Source organism: Myotis daubentonii, chromosome 4, assembly GCF_963259705.1.
Source record: "Myotis daubentonii chromosome 4, mMyoDau2.1, whole genome shotgun sequence".
Taxonomy (NCBI): Eukaryota; Metazoa; Chordata; class Mammalia; order Chiroptera; family Vespertilionidae; genus Myotis; species Myotis daubentonii.
This window is the reverse complement of record NC_081843.1, coordinates 52048380-52070725: the sequence shown is the minus strand read 5'-3', so window position 1 is coordinate 52070725 and position 22346 is coordinate 52048380. Positions and strand designations below refer to the sequence as shown.

Below are 22346 nucleotides of genomic sequence, written 5' to 3'. Positions count from 1 at the left end.
AATTCAGAACTCAAAGGTTATCTTGGGGGCTGTTTGACAGCAGCTGCTGCATTGAAGGCACATCCTCTTAGCAAGGAAATAGCACCCCCCACAAATGTGTACAAAAGGGCCCAGGGAAGGGAAACCCAGGGAAAGTACAGGGTTAAGATCTCAGGCTCTGGAGTCAGCCAACCTACAATTCAATTCCAGTTCCCATCCCAGTTCTGATGCTTACCAGCTGTATAATCTTGTGCAGATTATTAACTATCTAGCCTTGATTTCATTATCCTGACAATAACAAAGTCTACCTCATTGGAGTGTTGGAGGAATAACTGAGTTAACATAAAGTCTGTCACTCACTAGTGTTGTATCTCCTTAAGAGGATGTGTGACCAGATGAGTTAGACTGCAAGTGTTACAAGAGAGTCATCATTGAGGGTTGGGAGAGTTGAGGAAGATTTTTAAGGAATTGAATTGTTAAGATGCTAGGTCTTAGAGAAATGTCACTTGAATGGGCAAAAAGGAGGAAGACTATCATGAAGCATGAAGTGGGTTTGGTTAGATAAAATTCCCTTGTCCCTCTAAGAATTTGAAGAACTCTTGTCATTACGTATTTTTTAAGTTGACACCTAGTTTTTCTTTATATTTAAATATTTTTCAAAATGTCTCTGTTCAGTCTTCACTGGAGTTAATTAAGGTGCTTGAGAGGTATGCTATTGCTGCCTTTTTTTTTTTTTCTGTAAGTTGAGTGAAAGTGTGGTAACAAGAAAAGAAAGAACCCATGCCTCTCTGGCAGGCCCATTTCAGGCAGATCATCTTGTGAGAATATATGGAAGCCACACTTCTTAACAAAGTGCCTTGGAAAGGACCATGTTTGGGAGAACAGGAAGTAGGCGAGTTCAGAATGACTGTCAGAGTGTGTGAGGACATACTATCCTGATTATTCCAGCATTCTTCCTTCCCTTGTCCTAGGCCAGCCCATGCCTGGATGGTGGGGAAAGTAAAGAAATCGCTGGGGTTGTGAGTTGTTTTATTCACCTCCCAAGAAAAGGCTTCAGTTAGACCATTTCTTTAATTTAAAGAAATGTAACCAGTGCAGATATTTCCTCTAAATCAGAGCTTCCAAAAAACCCTGTTGTTTCTTAAAATCAGTGTTTACTAGAAAAAACAAAGGTAGCTTCCCAATTATGTAGTATATTTCTTAATTATTAGTCCTTCAAGTATGTCATACCTAATTGTTATAACCTTTCACTAAAATTTGCAAAATATGATGGAAATTCTATACCATCCCTATTATGCATTTACTTTTATGTGATTGTTGGAATTATTGAAATGAAAAGCTTAAAATATGTTGACTAGTGTCTAGCTATTTCAAGTAGATCAATAAGTAGTGATGGTTATTTATCTGGGGCTTTATAAATAAAACAAAGTGATCCATCATAATTTTCTTAAATTTGAGACTTGGAATTAAATTTGCTAAAATTTGTATTCATGAAAGTAGATGTTGAAATTTTCACTTGTGGAGAAATAATGTGAATATTTACAGACTTGGAAAACAGCAGGTACCTCAGAGGATAAATTAGATCGTATAATGGATGATAAGTTGACTAAGTCAACATGGAGGGAAAGGTCATCTAATTGTGGGAATTATTATCATTTTTATTCTTGGTACTTTCAGATATGAGTACAATATTTTGAAAATATAGTCATGATAATATTTGATTTTTAGAAACATTTTTATGTTGACCTACTTAATTTATCATTTTTGTGAGAATTGTTATTCAAGTATATGTGCTGAACTAAGCATTCATAACATAAGTGTCAACTCCCAGTTAAGTTAGATAAGTTCACAAAAATGTCACAAAAATAAATACATAGTGGGAAAATATTTTTATATTTTTGATTATTTAAATAAAAAAATTTTCTCTCAAAGTTGGAGGGAGGATATTTAAAATTAAGGCCCCTATTTTTTTTTGCTACTTGTGCTATTTCTACTATAAAGTGGTGATGGCTCAGTCACCTCTGTTCAAACACAGGTTTGAAGAAAAGGGATTAGGAAAACAATTAGATAGATAACAAGGTTCCATTTTTCCCAAGAGCCCACATTTCTTTTTTATCCTCACCCAAGGGCATGCTTAGAGAGAGGAAAGGAGGGAGAGAGGAAAGGAGAGAGAAAAAGAAAGAGTGAGAGAGAGAAAGAGAGAGAGAGAGCGAGAGAGAGAGAGAGAGAGAGAGAGAGAGAGAGAGAGAGAGAAAAACATCAATCGGCTGCCTCCTGCACATGCCCCAACTGGGGATCAAACCCAAAATCCAAGCATGTGCGCTGACCAGGAATCAAACCAGCAACTCTTCAGTGCACAGGATGATGCTCAACCAACTGAGCCACTGCAGCCAGACCCAAGAGCCCACATTTTAAGGCCACTTACTGGAAATCTTGTTTTCAATCTTAGTTGTTTTTTCTAAGGACTTATTTTATATCTTAATGTCAAATTCCTGTTGAACTTTTGTTTAAAGATTTAAACACCTCTCTTATAGTTGTTTCTCATCATTACTTTTCATTTTCTTAGGTGAGTGTGGGCCACTTGCTGTTATAATTCCATCTTGATCTAATGACTTGTCCCAATTACACTTTGAGCGCCACTAAAATAGTATTCGATTCTTGCTTGGGTATGAATGAGGCTCTCTTTTGCTCTGGTGTTTTTCCCAAACTGCTGCCTCTCACTGTTATAACTCTTTGAGTATAGTGAAGATGGAGTCTGACTTATCAGGTATATTCGTTGGTAAGTGTACTTTGTATTTCAAAATTGCTAGAGTAAGGTGATCTGGAAAGGTTGAGAGGGCTGGAGCAACTGAGATTCTACAGGTGTGAATTGAATTAGGCTCTTCAGGTAGATTTTATAATAATACTAGAGGCCTGGTGCACGAATTCGTATTTGTGGGGTCCCTCTGGGTGGCCTGCAGGGATTGGGCTGAAACCTGCAGTCCAACACTGCCTACAGCTCCTACCTTCTGCTCCCACTCATCCCGGCCCCACTGTGCCTGCTGTGCCCAATCAGTCCCGATTGGGAGAGGCTCGTGCTGCTGCAGCAGCACTCACCAGACATGAGCCCTGCGTCTGGTGCCCTCCCAAGGGGAGTGGCCTGTGGGATCGGGCTGAAACCAACTCTCTGGCATCCCCTGAGGGGTCCTGCATTGCAAGAGAGCTCAGGCCAGGCTGAGGGACCCCACCGGTGCACGATCGGGCCGGGGAGGGACCATGGGAGGGCTCCAGGGCGTGTCTGGCCCATCTTGCTCAGTCCCAACTGGCCGGACCCCAGCAGCAAGCTAACCTACCGATCGGAGCATCTGCCCTCTGGTGGTCAGTGCACGTCATAGCGACTGGTCAGCCAGTTGACTGCCCCCTGGTGGTCAGTGCATGTCATAGTGAGCAATTGAGCAGCCTTAGCATATCATTAGCATATTGCTCTTTGATTGGTTGTTCAGTTGTTCTGCCATTCGGTCTATTTGCGTATTACCCTTTTATTATATAGGATAACGGTTAACACAGTAGATTGTGCAGAGGAAATGACACCTAAGATTCTCTGAAGACCATCAGTTGCAGCATAGAGCCCTAACCTCAGACTTTCCATCTGCATTCCTTTCCTGAATCATTTTCACCCTCACTGATGTTTCCTCCACCTCTTCTTTCAAATATAGGGTGTATATCTGAATTGTCCTCCAGTTTTTCTCTTCACTATCAGAATACCCTTCTTGGTTTCCTTAAGACTGCTGCTAAGCAACCAAGTCAAGAAGGTGATGGCCTTTCTTTTCTGTCTACCCCTTCCTGAGCCACCCAGTAGGAGATGTCTCTAAAGGGACCAAGATCATTTTGAGAGTAACTCGAAGATCCTGAGGCTGTTGCACCCCTAAAGCATGTTCCCTGTGATAGGGCCTAGCCCAGGGGTGGGCAAACTTTTTGACTCGAGGGCCACAATAGGTTCTTAAACTGGACCGGAGGGCCGGAACAAAAGCATGGATGGAGTGTTTGTGTGAACTAATATAAATTCAAAGTAAACATCATTACATAAAAGGGTACGGTCTTTTTTTTTTTTTTTAGTTTTATTCATTTCAAATGTGCAGGATCCAGCCCGCGGGCCATAGTTTGCCCACGGCTGGTCTAGCCTGACCCTGACCCAACCCCTTGTCTACTTAGTTTCATTCCCCCCCTTCTTAGAAAATATTCTTTTAGAAATGCTTCAGAATTATTTTTATGTATATAAATACAAATAATATATATGTATACTCTTGAAAAAAAATTTCACACACTACAGATCTAAGGTAAAATTTCTCTGGAATCTATGCCTGGCCTCTGTCCACTACTCAGGAGAGGTAATACCTGTCCTCTCCTGTGTTCTCGTTCTCTCTCTCTCTCTCTCTCTCTCTCTCTCTCTCTCTCTCTCTCACACACACACACACACACACACACACACACACACACCTGTAAAAAATATAGTAAACTCGATTTTGCGGACCTTGATTTAATGGACTTTGAATTTAATGGACAGAATTTCTAGTCTGTATATCATATGTGAAAATTAACACCATGTTAATTTTAAAATGCTTTTAACCAAGATTGCTTATAATTAAATTAACAGGTTATTTTTTTGTTATTAATTCACTGTTATTTTTAGCAAATTTTAGCGAGTAGGCTATATGTTGGAAAAAAACATTGTGGTAATTTCACTGACGTAAATAAATATTACATGTCTACAACTATAGTCTACATATTTCAATCCAAGAGTCACTGCTCGTAAACAGTATTCGGTGAATGATTAATACATGATCACACTTCATCTCGAGAGGTAATTGGTTTTGTTGTCGTGTGGCATGACTTTCTGCAGCATTTTTAATGTGTGCCCATCGATGTTCCCACATGCTCTAAGCCTAGCCCCAGCCATGTGCATTTGTTCACTCATGGTGACTGGTGAATGCACGCATATACTAAACCTATTCAGTATAAATTTAAAATTACAGTAATACAGGTAAAAAACTTTTCTGTAAACTTTTCAAACATGCTTAATTTTATTAAACAAACATGTCTACATAAGTAAAAACATGTAAACTAACTAATTTGTCAAATTCTTAACATAGGTATTCGGAAAACCTACTTTATTATATAATGGACTTCAGCTTTAATAGACACGCCCTTGCCTAAAATAGTCTGTTATATTGAGGTTTTACTCTCTGGTGTTTGTGTCTGTTTTCAGCATAAAGTTCTCTACAAGTACTGCATTAGTCTTTTACATCAGATCTTTCTTGGTCAGGACAGAGAGCTACCTCATTCTTTTCATTTCCCATGTCAGCTAATTTCTGCATGACAAGTGATTCAATACCTACCACATGCCCAAAACCTTCTTAAAAACTGGAATGCAAAGATGGTGTGTAGGACTGTCTGTGTTTGTGAGAAGCCAACAGGTTCTAGGGAGGAAAACAAAAGTTGAGGAAAGACTCTTTTGGCTTCTCTGTTATAGCTGTTCACCCGTGGACTGACTCTGTTCTTACTTGGCATTGCCTATGTTAATAAGGATAAACAATCTTTATTCTCTCTTCTCTAAGGCATAATGTGAGGCATTAACAGCAAGAGGGAACTTTTTTTCTTTTAACCTGGAAATGGCATCTTCCTATCACCCCCATGGACTACTCTTATAAAGTAGTTACCGTTTCCTTTCCCAGGGTTGAAGCCCTAGTCATTCATGCTCAGGTAGAACTACTTCGGTTAAAATACCTTTTGCTGCCACATTCTGCAAGGATCCAGCAGGCCACTGGAACCACTGGGTCTGTACCCCTGCTTCCCAGGGAGTTCTCTCAATCCTCTGAACTGCTTTGGGAATGGCATGGTACGTACTCTTTAGGGAATTCTTGACACAATAAGAAAAGTTGACAACGCTCTCTCTCCCTCACACATATTTTAAAAATAACAATATAAATTACCTTTGAGAACTCAGGGGTACCTCCTTGCTTTTATTACTATGACAGGTTTTATTTGGTTTATTTATATACATATAATAAGTTTGATCTTATTTTAAAAGTCTTTTCGGGCATAGAATTTAAATTAATGTCTTGCTGAATTTTGAATGGATATAGATGCTCCTTTTAAAGGAGCTTTAAGGATTTGTTGCCACAACAGGATCTGAGCATAATATTGAGCTTGAGAAAGATGATTTTCTCAACAGAAATAATTTGTTATTGCTAGAGGTGATGTGAAATTATTAATTTTTTTCTGAAGTGTGTTTTCTGTAAATTTTTTCCAGAGATACATGACTTGAAATTAATGACACTCTTCTTTGTCAAGACTTTATTTCATTTTTGTATTCTGTTGACCTCTGAGAGAATATCCAATCTAGAGAGGAGAATACATAAAACAGTTTTAAAAACCCTACTAATGTGTCCAGTAGATTAGAGTTTATTTGTCACCTTCTGTTTCCCCAGTGCTACATGAGTACTGTCATCCCTAGTGCTGCATTTTATGTTTGAAACATTTTTGGTTCATTTATAGAAGCTTGCCTATTAAAATTCAATATGCGATTCCTTCGGTTTTTGAAAAATATTATGGTTAATCTAAGCATACTGAAATGAAATTTGCATTTACAGTAATACATTTCCGAGTTCAAAGAAGATACTGTTATCCTATCGTCACTCTGTGTGGTTTTATTTAACTTCCCAATAGTAGTGGAGATATATTTGGGTCAGCTGTCTTGGCAGATTCTTCTGGTAATTCTCAGAAGGAAATACATATGTATATTTAACTGGCAGAGGTTAGTGGTTCAGACTGTGTCCATAAAGCAGGGGGGAAAGGCACCCCTTCCCCCCACTCATGTAGACCATACTCATAATAGCTTTATGAACATGGTAAGGAACTGAAGTTAGCTCTCACTGAGATTATTGAGTTGGAAGAGCAGCATCTACCAAAAAAAGAATTTCAGTAAGCATTCTGAAAATCCTTAGCCCATTTAGTATTTTCACCACATTATTTATGCTTTATAATTTCCAGTTTATTTTCACATAAATCTATAATGCCTGGACCAGCTGCATTTCATTCTTTTCCACAAATCTCACAGATTCAAATTTCTTTTCGTTCACTATTTCTTGTCACCTTCTATAAGCTCTGGGGATTCTTCTTGGCTCCTAGAAAAAGTCTTCCTTGCTCCCTTCTCCTCCTCATTTTTTCTTACACAGCCCTCTTTGTCTAACAAGTTCTGGCCATCAGCAGAGTGGCAGATTGTATGAGGAGTAGGGAGAAGCAGGTAATGAATAACAACTGCAGGCAAGTAAGTATCTTGGAATCTCAAAAAACTTCAGCTGTATGAAATAAGATAGGGTCAGTCTTTCTTCTTTTGATCACTTTCCTTCTTTGAAGATCCTGTAATAACTTACACACACTTAGTTCTGTATTAAGAGTGTTGTGTTTCTTCATAACTCCTCCCTGCATCTCTGAAATAGACCCAAGGCTTCACTGAGGACCTGACAAGCAGTTAGGGCAGCATGATAGAAATTTGTAAACACTTTAGGCTTAATAAAAAGAAAGTCTGACATATCTGATACTTCTTCAAGCTGTCCTCTGGTTTGTATAACAAAGGGCACAATGAAGCACTAAAAAACAAGGGGTCCTAAGAGATACCAAACTCAATTAAAATTGCTTTAACTTCTGGGGAGCTCTCCAGATTATACTCTAAAGTAGTAATATGGAAATATCAGTTTTAGCTATTAATCATGTCTCTTTTCCTAGATGTGGTATCTTGAACCAACAGAGTATAAATTTCACCGCTCATAATTTCCAGTATGTGAGGAGAGAAGGGTGAAGAAGTAGGCTCGAATGATTCTATTGGGGAACAGTGGTGCAGACAAGAGGTGGACTAGCCTGGATTGGAGCTGACCTTTTCTCATTTAATGTCCTCTTTCCCCTCTAGAACTCATTAGAGCATAATTTGCATGTTATATTTCATCTGCATTTATCTCCACCAACCTCTTCATCTTTCTGTTAAGTTATATGTGCCCCTGAATGAATGTTATCTACCATGATAGTTAAAAAAAAGAAAAGGTGAATTGTGACACTGTTTAGCATATGAGAGTTGGTAAAGATAGGAGATAGAAAACAGGAAAATATATGCAACTTTGGAAGGAGTTCTGGAGAGTATATTTAAAAATAGTGGGCAATAAATTTCTTTCTATTGTGTGTATTCTTTTAAATCTAGGAATAGAAGGACAGTCTGTGGAAGTTTCCAATATTGTGGACATCCGAAAAGAATATAACCGTGAGATTGCAATGAGAATTTCTTCTAACATAAACAGCCAAAATAGATTTTATACAGACCTAAATGGATACCAGGTAATTTTCCTTTTAAATGTCTAAGTAATGGTTATGTGTGTGTGTAACTTTTATATATAGTAATGGCCAGTTAATTTTGCATCCCTTCAAAAATAGGCTTAAGGTCACAAATTATTTTTGAAATAAAACATTTTCAACAGATACTTGTAGGTTCTTTATTAACTAGATTTCCAAAATTACGACAACTAACTAACTGATAGAGTATTTTGTAAATCATGTATTTGTAAGAATGTATTTTTTTCAAAGGAAGATTTGGTGACAATTATGCATGCTAAATAACATGGTGCCAAAGTATATATGAATTTAATATAAAGGAAACATCATTAGGGATTGATGGATTACATATTTTTTTCTCATAAGAAATTGGCCTATGCATATTTAGCTTATTCGATATTTTTTTTAAAATATATTTTATTGATTTTTTACAGAGAGGAAGGGAGAGGGATAGACAGTTAGAAACATCAATGAGAGAGAAACTTCGATCAGCTGCCTCCTGCACACCCGCTACTGGGGATGTGCCCGCAACCAAGGTACATGCCCTGGACCGGAATCGAACCTGGGACCCTTGAGTCCGCAGGCTGATGCTCTATCCACTGAGCCAAACCAGTTAGGGCTCTATATATTTTTTTAAATGTATAACCTAGTAAAAAGTTTTCTTTCAGGAAACCTTTTTTCTTCTCTTTATTGGAGAAGAGGTTGTGTACCTTATTACACATACATACATGCATATATGTATATATGCATATAAACACACGTCTACTTAGAAATGTGAGTAGATACGTATTTAATCAAAATTTTCTTTAAATAGTAATGAGAAAATTGATTCATAACATTTTTCAGATTGTCAGTTCTCTAATTTAATAAAACTCTTGATTATTACCTAAATCTCTGTACTCAGCGTTAATGGGTGTGACATATCTTTGAAATAATACTATTAAAAACATTAGCATGTTTTTGAGACATTAACATTTTAGAAATTTCTGCCTATGAATAGAAATAATTTCACAACAAATGCTTTTACTTTGTCTGATTTTCAATTCGAATGAGTGGACAGAATTGTGATAATTTTCTCTTTTACAATTTCCTGCAAAAGTTAAATTTAAACCTTTTCCAAAGCATAAAAATTGCAACATACATTTCGAATTAACATGTTAATTTTACTACAGCTGTTTGGTTTTCAAATGAAGCCCCTACTTTATAGTGATTCATTTCTTTGTATACAAAAGAAAGTCTTTTCTTACAATTTTCAGAAGCAATTATTTGTATGTGTGTGGGTGTATACATGAATGAAAAAAAGTTAGTAAAAATGAATAAAAATTTTCTTATTAAAGATCAAGCATTTGAATAAATAGGAAAATACCATTTTTAAGTCTATAGCCTAATATTTCTGCTTTTAAAATAAGCTCTTTTTTTAACCTTTGGAAAGACTGATACTAGGGCAAGACTAGAAATCTAGACCTACAACTGGTGAATGAGGGTAACAGCCACACAGTTGTGAGATTGAAATGTCCTTTTTATTAAAAGTATATGAGTTAGCCTGGCTGGTGTGGCTCAGTGATTGAGCATCTCTCTATGAACCAGGAGGTCACGTTTTGATTCCCGGTTGGGGCACATGCCCAGGCTGTGGGCTCGGTCCCCAGTCGGGGGTGCGCAGGAGGTAGCTGATCAGTGAGTCTCTCTTGTCATTGATGTTTCTATATCTCTCTCCCTCTCTTTTCCTCTCTGAAATCAATATATATATATATTTTTTTTAAATAATATGAGTTATTTGGAATGGAAAGATCAGGATTGGAAAGGAGAAATGGAGAATTCTTTCAAGCTAGCTTTTTATTTTATCTTTTTATAGTTGTTTCTTTACTAGTTTATGAATTTCTTGAGACTGCGATAAAAATTACCCCAAGCTGGATGGCTTAAAACAACAGGAATTATTCCCTCACGGTTAGGGACACTAGAAGTCCTAAATCAAGGTGTCAGCAGGGCCACCTCCCTCCAGATGCTCTAGGGAAATAGCCTTCCTTGCTTCTTCTAGCTTCCGGTAGGTTCAGGCCACCCTTGGTACACTTTGCCTTATAAACACATCACTTCAATCTAGGCCTCCACAGTCACATGCTGTCTCCTTGTGTTTCTATACGTGTCCTTCTGTGTCCTGATTTTCCTTTTTTTATAAGAATACCAATCAATGGATTAGAGCCTACTCTAATACAGTGCAATTTGAGTATGTCAGCAGGAATCCTATTTCAAAATAAAATCACATTCATAGGTTCTGGGTGAACATGAATTTGTGAAGGCACTGTTCAATACAACCAGTAAACTGAAAGATACATTGCAGAGTTGTGGAGATTAAAGGTTTTATCTGTGAAATTCCCAGCACTGTGCCTGGTGTTAATGGGTTCTCAATACATGTTCACTATTATGTTAACTTTTTTGCTTTAGTTTCATGTCAAATTTTTATGAGTTTAAAAGAAGAGATGACAGTTTATGTGCTGTGGATAAGTTTCCTGATAACAGAGTCTCTGTTTGATGTCTCCTCCTGATGTTTGAGTGAGTCTCCTTGCCCCAGACTGGTTTAGTGCACTGTCAGTCTCTCTCAGAAACTAAAGTTGGGGTTGTATTTCACACATTCAGATACTAGACCAAGAAAAATTAGAATTTGGAACTATCTACATTGAAACTAAACAAGAAGAGTATGCATTGAATCGTTTATAACCATAAATATGCATTTGATTGTTATAATGTAATATATTAGAGGATTTGATGAGAAGGTCTGGGATACTTATTCAAACTGATTTTAAAAGAATTATAAGATATTTCTTGAAAGGAGATAAAGAGCTATTATGCTTAGCATTCATTACAAAAGCAGTATGTTAGATTTAGATAAGAAATGAATACTTAATACCTTTATAATTTTTATGCAAATATTGGAGAGCTAGAAGACTTTTGTTAAGGATATTTATTCTGAATTTAAATAGGAATGCATATTTTAAAAATCTGGACAAGTTCTAAGTCTCTTAAAAATTGTTTTCTGAAAATTTTGTGATTTTTTTAAATATTGTTTTGAAGAATGTTTCAGGTTTTAAATTAGCTCTAACCTTGAATAAGAAAGGAAGCTCTTTCTTTTCCTCTTTGGAAGAAGTCATCTGTAGTTAATACTAATTTTTAAAAGGTCCTATGTAAATATCACTCAATTTTTTAAAAGAAATATAATTGTATGACCTTACAGATTCAACCTAGAATGACAATGAACAAGTTACCTCTTCAAGCAAATGTGTATCCGATGACCACAATGGCGTATATCCAGGATGCCCAGCACCGCTTGACCCTGCTCTCTGCTCAGTCTTTAGGTGTATCGAGTTTGGAAAGTGGTATGTATTGTTTAGATTCTTTTTGCTCTTGTAAGTTTCAGTTCACATATACACAAGTGTATGACTTTTTTAAATTATCATCTCCACTTACCAGGTTTCTTTTGAGAACTGGACTATTAGTTCATTTTGGGTTTTGTGAGAATAACATAAAATGATGGATTTCTTCAATTTTAGGTGAAGAACAAGGACCTAAACTTCTGTGAAACTGATTGTTTTTCAAGATAATTTACCTCACCTGATAGCCCATTGTTTGCAGAATGGGCTATTGTGATTGAATGGATGCAGAAACTCCAACTGTAGATAACTTAGTTCCAAAGCTGGGAGGTTACAGTTCAAATTTAAGTCCTCTCCTGAATCACATTCTTTTGCACCACCACCCAAAAGAAGGAAGGGAGTAGAGATGATACAGATAGGGGGACATAGAGGTAACAGACATGACTTTAATGAATCCAAAGAAGAGAATGAGATGGAGAAAGAAAATAGTAGTAGATACTGATTAATTTTTTAAAAGTTTCTATTGAGATGCTTTTGTCTTTTATGATACGTACTAGTAACTCTGCGCACAAATCCGTGTGCCAGTAGGTCGCTGCCGCCCTCCTATAGCTCCCCCCGCCCCGCCGTCCCCTCATAGTTGTTGCTCTGCCCTCTTTTGTAGCTCTCCGCCTCCCGCTTGCTTGCTGCCCTGCCCTGTCCTGTAGCTCTCTGCCGCCCACTTTAGCCAGTAGGTCGCTGCTGCCCTCCTATAGCTCTCCACCCACTACCCTGCCCTCCTGTAGCTCCCCTTGCCCCCTTTCTTCCTCCCCGCCACTGCCGTCCTCCTATAGCTCCCCCAGCCCCATGCTGCCTCCTCCTATAGCTCTCCGCAGCCGCTTGTACCTCGCTGGCCCACCCTCCTCCTGAACCGTGATCTGGTCGTGATGTGTTTGGTCATTACGCCTCAGGACGTAAGGGCTAATTAGCATATTCCTCTCTTATTATATAGGATTTTTAATTGTCATTTACTAGAGGCCCAATGCATGAAATGAAATTCATGCATGGGTAGGGTCCCTAGACCTGGCTGGCAATCAGGGCTGATCTGTGGGGCAACTGGTAGGGCGATCAGGGGGCCCCCCACTGACACCCACCTTTGCTGGCCTGGGGTCTGTGGGCTGGGGGCAACTCCTGCATTTTGCATCTGCCCCCTGATGGTCAGTGCGCATCACAGTGACTGGTCATTCCACCGTTCAATTGATTTGCATATTAGGCTTTTATTATATAGGATAGGTCATCAGTTCTTCCTTCATTACATGCAAAAAATTGCTAAGTGTCTTAAGGAGCTAGGCAAATAAATGAGTTGAGATGCCTGACGTATTCTTTGACACTTTATATTAGGCATATGCATACATTCTGTACTTCCACATATACACAAAAAATACTAGTTCTCATTTTTCTTGTGGTCTGTACTGGACAAAATCATGCAATCATCCCATAAAGACATCATGAAGTTATAAAAATAATAATGGCCTCACGTCAGAAATTTGGTTTGGATGGTGAAACTTGAGCAACCTGGAGCAACCCCGTGTGCAGTGGGGTGGCCACTGCATAGTGCCAGTACATTGTCTCCATGGGGAGAGGGGGCCCAGTGTTTTGAAATGCTGCAGTTTTTAAAGAGCCCAGAAATCTGGAATTTTATATGAAGACTAGAGGCCCGGTGCAAGAAATCTGTACACAGGTAGGGTCCCTAGGCCTGGCCAGCAATCAGGGCCAATCAGGTTCCCCTTCTCCTCTTTCCCTTGCCACCTGTGCATAGCCACCACCCCTGCCTCCCCACCTCCCTGCCTCCTCCTTCCCTTGCTCCCTCAGCACCCCGCCATCGCTGCTGGTCGCCTGCCATGTTCCGCACCACCCCCTGGTGGTCAGTGCACATCATAGTGAGCGATCGAACTCCCTGTCTCCCAGTCGAACTCCCAAGGGGACACTTTGCACATTAGCCTTTTATATATATAGATGCCCAACTGTAAATGTTGACTTAATTTTTCCCAATATCAGAACATAAAACATCTTTGTGCCAGATGTGACTCTTGACTTATCCATTTTTAAACCTGTCTTAAAATCTCAAAGGTGGGCTCTAAACAGGGTCTAGTCATTAGGACTCAAGCAATTGTGAACTATGAGTCTTCTCTCACTTCCCTCCTCAGCCCCTGCCATAGACACCCAGATACCCTACTACTTGATAGCTACAGACATGAAAACTATTTAGATTAGGGTCATTTATTATATGGACTAACATTTCCTGACAGGGAGAAGAGTTAGTAATTGCCAAGAGATTGATGTAATAATTTGGGTGTGAAGTGATCAAACTCTAATTGTCTTCATAGGCATGGAGCCAATTAGTCCCAGTGCCTGAAGAAAGGTTCTAGACTAGACAGTTGTCTTCTAAAATATAGAGGAATGGCAATGAAATGCCTGGTCATTTTATCTGGATACCCAAACTAAGAAAGAAAGGAAAGAGTTGGTTTGACTACGTAAGAGTAATAGTTATTAAAATATTTTATGTATATTCAGCTCCTTTATGCTACATGATCATTTAATAAGTAACAAATGTGAATGAATGAATGAATGAATGAATGAATGAATGAATAGACTTTAGGGTCTTTTTTTAGTATAATCTCAAATATATAATATGACTGGATTTCTTTTTCTTTTCTTTTTTTAATTTTTATACTCATAACCTAACCATTAGCTTACAATTTAAATTAGAGGAGATGTGAAATTATTGCACAGCAAATGAAGGAACCACTGTGACCCCTCTTGGAGCTAGAGGAGATAGGAGAGTGGTAAAGCTGCTAACATAGTCTTGGAGTGAAGGGGGTTCATGGTAGTAGTTACCAAATCCCAGGGCTTCTTCAGAGATCAACACATATCAAGTAACCTAAATATTTCAAGTCCTAGTTAGATCCTACCCATCTGTATTTGTTTTATTACTCCCTGTGTGCTGTGCATTTTGTAATGAGCCCCATAAACATTTTTAAATTCCAGATGGTGACACCAAAAATTTTGGAGGCTTAATTTACTCTTTAGATTAATTTTTGAATTTTATATTAATACTTAAAGTTTTAATTTTTATCTGTTTTTAAATTTCTTTTCAGATTTTACTAGACATTAATGAATAAAAGTAGAAATATAATCATGTTTTTATACTGGCTACCTTAAGCCATTATTGAGAAAAAGTTGTATAGATTTGTCTCCTTGACTAAAGGAGAAACTTGAATCAAGACCATGCCTGTACTTACATGTTCCTCAATTAAATAACCCTGGCCAATTTTTTCGTTTGTTTTTCGTAGGTCAGATTGAAGTTATCATGGATCGAAGACTCATGCAAGATGATAATCGTGGGCTTGAGCAAGGTGTCCATGACAACAAGATTACAGCTAATTTATTTCGAATACTACTAGAAAAAAGAACTGTCGTGAATATGGTAGGGGAAAAAATAATGTGTCATCCACAATTTGAAACTGTAACTTTCCACTTTTTTATTTTTTACAATTTTCAATATAGTGATATGTTTAAAATGGATTTAGCCTATATTCACAAGAAAGAGAACTTCAGTTTTATACACACACACACACACACATATAATGTAAGATTTGCATTTAGGTCATTTTAATTTTTTTCTTATTATGTAAATATAAAGTAAGGTTAAGAAATCAGTTTTGGTGAAATTTCCTGAAATTATTTTGAAAGTGTGTGCTAAGGAATAGAGCTTAGTAACATACTTAGCTTAAGTTTGATTAGTAAAATGGATTTGAAACATTAATGTACTTATTTTAGTCTTAAACTCATCACTTGAAAATGGATTTACTTGTCTGTCTTCTTGTTCAGTTTTCATTCTTTGAAGTAAAAGCCCAACATTCCATGTCTGGCCAAAGATCAGTTGGACATAAATCAGTCTGACAATATGCTTCTTCAAGTGCCAATAATGTACCTCAGATTCCTTCATAAATTACTAATTACCAGCTCAAGTGGCCCTTGAGATGGTCTTTTTACTCCTCTTTTTCTCTTTCTGCATTCACCATTTCAAATCTTCCACTATTTCAGCCAGTGACTTCACTGTATACTTTATAGAGAGCCATTCAGCAATGCTCGCTATTCTAGATACCAAGCATCAACTCCCACCCTTTCTTTCTTTCCTCATGTTACAGTAGAGACATTTACCTTGCTTTCCTCTTAGGCCTGTGCCTCTCTGCTTGTCCTTGGAACTTGGCTTAATCCCCCTCCTCAAGATCCTGTTACTAGTTATTCTTCCTCTTTACCTTCCCCTGTCCCTCACAGGAAATCCTTTCTGTTCGCTTTTAAACACTCTTTTTTTTTTTCCCATTAAAACTTAAAACAGAAAACAGCCCTCACTTAGATTCTCATTTCCAAATCTCACTTCCTATCTCCCCTACCATCTTGAGTCAGAGTTTATCAGATAAGTTTATTTTATCACTTTCTTCTCACACTTAATTTATTTGAATCTGGCGTTAGCCTCTATCATTCACTCTTGCCAATGTCACTATATGCAGCAGAGTGTATCTAGATGATGCACTATCTGATCAGTTCACTTACTTAACCTTTCAGAAGCATTGGACACTGACCATTGTCATTTCTTAAAACACTGTCCAGCCAGGGCTTCCATGGCACCACACTAAGTAGGATTGTTTCCTTTCTCTTGGGCAGTTCTTTCTCTATAATTCTTATAGTCTTTAGTTCTCAAGAGCTAATCAGAGCTCTCAAGGCTTGGCCCCAGGCCTCCCTTTCCTTTTTATGTTTTCCCTCTGCAACCTCTCCTACTCCCCTGGCTTTGGTGACCACCCCGGCATATGGAACCCACAAATACATATTCCATCTGTCTAGTTGTTTCCTGTTATTTCTTTCTACATTTGTAACAGCACCTGAAACTCAACATATTGAAAATCTCTCATGATCTCCCTTCTCAAACCTGACCCTTCTCAATGTTCCCCCTCTTGGTGATGAGCACCACCTTCCATCCAGTGCCAGCCACCTACGAGTCATCTCTCAGACATCCCTTACCAGCCCTTTCTCACAATAGTGATCACCAGTGCTTGGCTATCTCATTGACTAAATATTTCAAATCTATAAACTTGTTTACTTCAACCACCCTAATCTCAACTAACATCACGCATTTCCTGGATCTAGCCTGTGCATCCACGCTGCTGCTCTCTTTTCTGCTGTTTTTTCTTAATCCAGGAAGCATAATATTTTTGTTTTTGGATTTTTTTTTTTTTTCAAAACTAAAGCTAAAACTCATGAGCACAAACAGCAGTGTGGTGGTTGCCAGAGAGAAGGAGTTGGGGTGAGAAGGGTCCTAATATATGGTGATGGGAGAAGATTTGACTTTGGGTGGTGGGTACATGGTGCAATATACAGATCTTATGATATAAAAACCCACACCTGAAACCTATATGATCATGTTGACCAATGTCACCCCAATAAATTTAATTTACAAAACAACAAAAAAACAAAAGCTAGCTTCATTGCCTCACTGCTGAAGCCCTCTGATGTCTTCTCATTGCTCTCAGTATAAAAGCCAAAACCTTACCAAAGCCTACAGAGCCCCTCATATATGGGCCCTGCCTATCCCCTCTCCTCATTTGGCGTGACTCTCGCTATTTCTGCTCTGAGCCCATTGGTTTCCTTTCAGTCCTAAGTACTTTCCATGCACCATACCCCCACAGCACCTTATGCATGTTTTTCATCCTCTTTGCCCAGGGGACTCTTAGTTCTATTTCAGATCAGAGCTCATTTTGTCAACTGCTTCTGCTGAAGCAGGTCCAATCACCTTCTATGCTCCCTCAGATCTGGGCATGTCTCCTTCATGTGTGCATGTTGTGACTTTCCACTTTGTTGTCTTTCTTTTCCTTTGGACAGTACACTCCCTGAAAGTAGAGGCTATGTCTCTCTCTGCTTCTAGGCTGTTCCTGGCAGAGGAAGCACCCAGTATATATTGTATGAATGAGTGAGCTGTGACTAAACACTGTGCCACTGTGTTTATCGCAGTTACTGATTGCTTCCTGTCACTGTATGCATGTTCTACTCCCCCTACTAAATTCCAGGAGCTTGTCTATTTTCATGTGCCCCACAGGGCCTCTGCCTTTGGTAAGCATTCTATCAGTAAAATCCTAGTCCATTGAATGAAATATCAACATCTAATTAAAGCAAAGAATTTTTCCAATATCTAGAATTTTTCAGGAAAAAGATTTTAATATCCATTTTAGATGTCAAGATTTATACCAGTTCTTGGAACTCAAGGTTTAAATCAACTACTGACAATAGCTTAGTTTTAAGACTAAAACTGCATAGGAAATATGTTGGAGTACTGGCAGCTATTGTCTTTTTCTCCTGAAAATGTTTCTGGCTTTTATGATTTTTCTTTCTATATAGACACTAATTTGCAAAACTGTTAACTATGGCAATAAGAATTTTCATGTCAGACCTATAAAGCTTTCACTTACAAGTTAAATAATTTGTTTATTCCCATTCAAAACTTAGAGACTAATTGATTTAAATTTGATCCAATGTTTTTGTAATCCTATGTTGGTTAAATTTTTCTTTTGCTCAGCTATAAGTTCTTAGGCTTAAATCAATAGATTCTTTTAAATAAAAAATGAACTAGAGAAGAGAAAATACATTTTAATTTCTAGTGAGTTTGATTAAAAAGACATTTGATAAAGGAGGGTTACATATGCATAAATTTTCTAAAAGGTGTTTTTATTTTCTTAGGTCTTAAATTCTTAAAAATTGATGGTAGAAACTGAGGTGGGGAGACAGTCTGGGCAGGAAGGCATTTTAATGGGAAGGCTGACCCTGTCAGAGCCTCATTGGAGTAATTCCACAGAGAGGCAGTGAGAATAAGGACTGGAACAGTCCTCTCTGTGGGACCCTGGCCAACAGGACTCACTTCTATTCATCCAGGGTTACTCCATTGGTAATGATACTCAATGGTCAGCAGAAGTGAAACATGGGAATTATCTTTTTGGCACTGACCATGTCTGATTTATTTCTTTGACCCTTACTCCCACCATAGTCCTGCTGGCAACTGGTATGGTAAACTGGGCATTGAGCTGGACTTATAAGTACTATAGGTATTCAAGGGTTACAGTTGTATCATTTTGCCTCTGGATATCAATTCTTTACATATAAGGAAAGGGAGTTAGGAGAGATCAGATGAAAAACTCAAATACTTACAGGGCTCAGGAGAGTGATGGCATGAGAGAGGTTGGTCAGGTTTAAGGGCAAGGGCTCAAGTTAGGCAGCCAGCGGATCTGTGGGGAACATGACACATAGTCCACCTGGAAGCCACAACTCGGCTCCAACTGATTGTTTTCACGTGGGAACCTGAAGCCCAGTATGACTTGAAGTTCCTGTGTTTGGGGTTAAAAAAATAGTTAATCGTTTTGGGGGAGTTTTTGTTACTATCATTTTTTACTATTTTAATGTGAAATCTCCTGGATTTTTTTTTCTATTATTGAGAGTTGCCTGAAAAACAAACAACTTTTTAATACCATGCTGACCTCCCAAAACATTTCTATAGGCAAATTAGACCCACAAACTACCAAACTTCAGTTCTGCTATATGATACTTTATCTCTAAATCTTTAGATTCCATATATTTTCATTCTTCTATTTCCCTGTCTTTTTACTTCCTCCCCTCTAATATTTTTCTCTGATTTATTTGTATTGCATTTGCTTATTAAATTAATAAATAAAGTTCAACAAACATTATTAAGTTCTCACTATGTCAGATCATACTGAATAATCAAAGGTGACTAAAAAACAATCTCTCACTATCGTATATAATTTAGCAAGTTTGGAAGTAAGTGGAATGGAAACCTTTGGTGTTTAGGGATTAGGTAACATGAGTGGGCTTAATGAAGGGCAGCAAGGAGCCTGACAAGAAGTTTGGCTTAGGAAATAAGAGCTAGAACCCAGTGTAGATTATCTCAACTTAGTGTGGTTTGGATCAGAATGTGCTAAAAAAAAATATTTTAATATCACACATGTTGCAAGGAGAAAACTAGACTTGTATAGTCTGAAGCCTTCCAACCAACAAGAAAACAAATATATATATAACTCTAATATGCAAATAGACCAAATGACTGAACAACTGGTTGCCATGATGTGCGCTGACCACCACAGGGCACGTGAGGAACATGGCAGGTGTCGGCCGTGGTGGGGTGGTGGAGCAGGTGAGCGGGGGCCGCCAGACCAAGGTGGGGTGCCGGTCACTGTCATTAGGGCAAGGCTCTGGTGGTTACTGAAAATTCTTTGCTCCCGCATACTGCAGTCCCACCTGGAGCTCACACCCACTGCCAGTACCCAGCACTGGTCCCGATCACTCAGTGCTGTCAGCAGGTGCGAGTAGCAGCTGCCGGCCCCAATCACCCCTGAGGGCTTCTTCACCTCCCCCTGCTCCTGAGGGGCTATTGAGGCAGCAGCTGCCGCTCACACCCCCTGACAGCGCCGGCCCCAATCACTCTGAGTGTGGGAGCAGCGGCAGCGAGAGCAGGGCTGCTGGCAGACAGGACCAGGGGCTATGGTGGGAGTGGCCGGGCAGGGATGCCTACCACAGCCTTGTAGCCCACAGGTCCTTTCAAGGTGCAGAAATTCATGCACTGGGCCCCTAGTAATGTTTATAATAGTGTATTAGTTACTATATACAAGGCTGAGGAATTCATTTATAGCATAAACACTTAAACATGGTTTATAAACTTTGGGTTTATCATAAGCATTACTGTGAAAAGATTGCCTGTCTAGGAAATGAATCCAAATAATGGTAGTTCAGCTAGTTCAGCAGTTAAATATCTTTGTGAGCCACCTGTCATTGTGAATATGTTATGAGAGTGTGTGGATGGTGGGGCCTTCTCACCCAACCGGCTTCCAGCCATATCATTGTCCATGGTGCTCTTATGGCACTGAACTCACTCTCTTCTCTAAATTCTCCTGCCTTATCTTGCTTAGAACTATAAATGGTACAGTTCTTGAATTTTCAGAGTACTTAAATTCATGACATTGTTTCTTTGATGAGACTTTTCATGATTTTGTTTTGGAGTCTGTATCCTGTGTGTGTGTTTTTAATCCAAAACTAGTTAAAAAGGTGAGGCTTATACTTTTGGTTCCAGAGGGCATTCTGTTTCTTCTAGAAAGTTGGAAGGGTGTCTGTCTGGGGTGGCAGTTCTCAGCACAGGTCCACAGAGCAGTGTGGGACCGACCACATGAGATTTACCTGGAAAGGGGTGGCATTAAGCTTCACCTTTCCAGGCCCCAACCCTTCCTATGGATCTGTGCTTTTTAAAAGCTCCCCAAGCCATTCCTGTGTATGATCAATTAGGGGGGAAACACTGAGGGTTAGGTGAACTGATTTGGTGTTAATGTGCACACCAAAGGAAAGGTAAATATGCACATTACTATGTGTATAGATAATCCATCAAGAAGTCCCGCGTCTTCTCACTATGGTGTCCAGGGATTTTTCCAAGTGCATAGAACAAAGTCAGAGAGCTTTTTCTGAGTGTTTCTTGACCTAAAATGAACTTAATGGCTCCTGAATCTGATAAGGCAGGTGTTTTCCTTCCTGTCACAATCTTTTATCTCTATTACTCAAAGGTGATTTTGTCAGCCATCCTGACCTACATTGTGAAGTTCTTTGATCTTGGACCACATTTAAAGTGTCTTATTGAAAATGTTCCTTCTCTGTTCATATTATTTTACAAGCTGCATTAAATATCAATATTGTTGGAGAATAATATTTTTATATGCTTTATTTAATTTTTCCTTTAAAAATGTGGAATGGATACATTTTTTACAACTCTTTCAGACCTCATATTTTTTGTCAGTATCTTAATATTGTGTGTCTCTCTGCTGCCTTTAAAAATCTTTTTTTCTCTCTCCCTGATCTAAATTGTAATGACATATACAGTTTGCTACAGACACAATACTTGTCACTCTTCACTAACACCCTCTGTTCAATGCTAATCTGACATTCTGAATTTTAAGCTCTGTATCTTCTATAAATCCTACCTTTTCACACAGATAAGTAGCCAAGCCTTTCATTTGAAAAAGGATGTAACATCAGAAGATATCAGTGAGATAGCCATTTTAGAAATAAGATACAAATTTAAATTTACCTCCAATGCCACTGGTGAACAAAAGATCTTTCTACATAAATTTTCTCTTTTTAGTGCATTTCTGTCTGCTTTTACACCTTACGCATCATTGGTGATGGTTCTGCTTAGTCGTTGATTTAATTAATTGTGTGTCATCTACCATATGTATGTCCCCGTCCTGGCAGACTTATGTAATGTTAGAACATGCTGAAATGCTTGTCAACAAGTATATACCATAGCAAAGACCAAAGTATTTTTAATTATACTGAATAATTGTGTATCATATAAATGTGTGATAAGTGTTACATAACATATGTAACAGTTCCAGTTTCGGGAATAGAGTGAAGCAATTGACAATGATTTACCCAATTTAAAAAAACAGATGATCTAAATATGCCACCTGTGTTATTTAAAACCCTTATTTATTTTGAGAGTTTTTAAGTCCTATCACTGGTAACATTTGTGAAACATAGCTTTGTATCAACACATGACTTTGATCT

At 38.4% G+C, this 22346-nt stretch overlaps 1 protein-coding gene across 4 annotated transcripts in view; it reads left to right on the top strand.

Annotated features, from left to right (window-relative positions):
- MAN2A1 (mannosidase alpha class 2A member 1) overlaps positions 1-22346 on the top strand; it is a 159711-nt gene that overhangs the window by 121893 nt on the left and 15472 nt on the right. For all 4 annotated transcript variants that reach the window (XM_059693936.1, XM_059693935.1, XM_059693933.1 and 1 more), the window contains 3 exons: positions 8210-8343; positions 11564-11705; positions 15029-15162. In XM_059693936.1, the coding sequence (XP_059549919.1) occupies positions 8210-8343; positions 11564-11705; positions 15029-15162 (410 nt within the window). The remainder of the gene's footprint in view (positions 1-8209; positions 8344-11563; positions 11706-15028; positions 15163-22346) is intronic.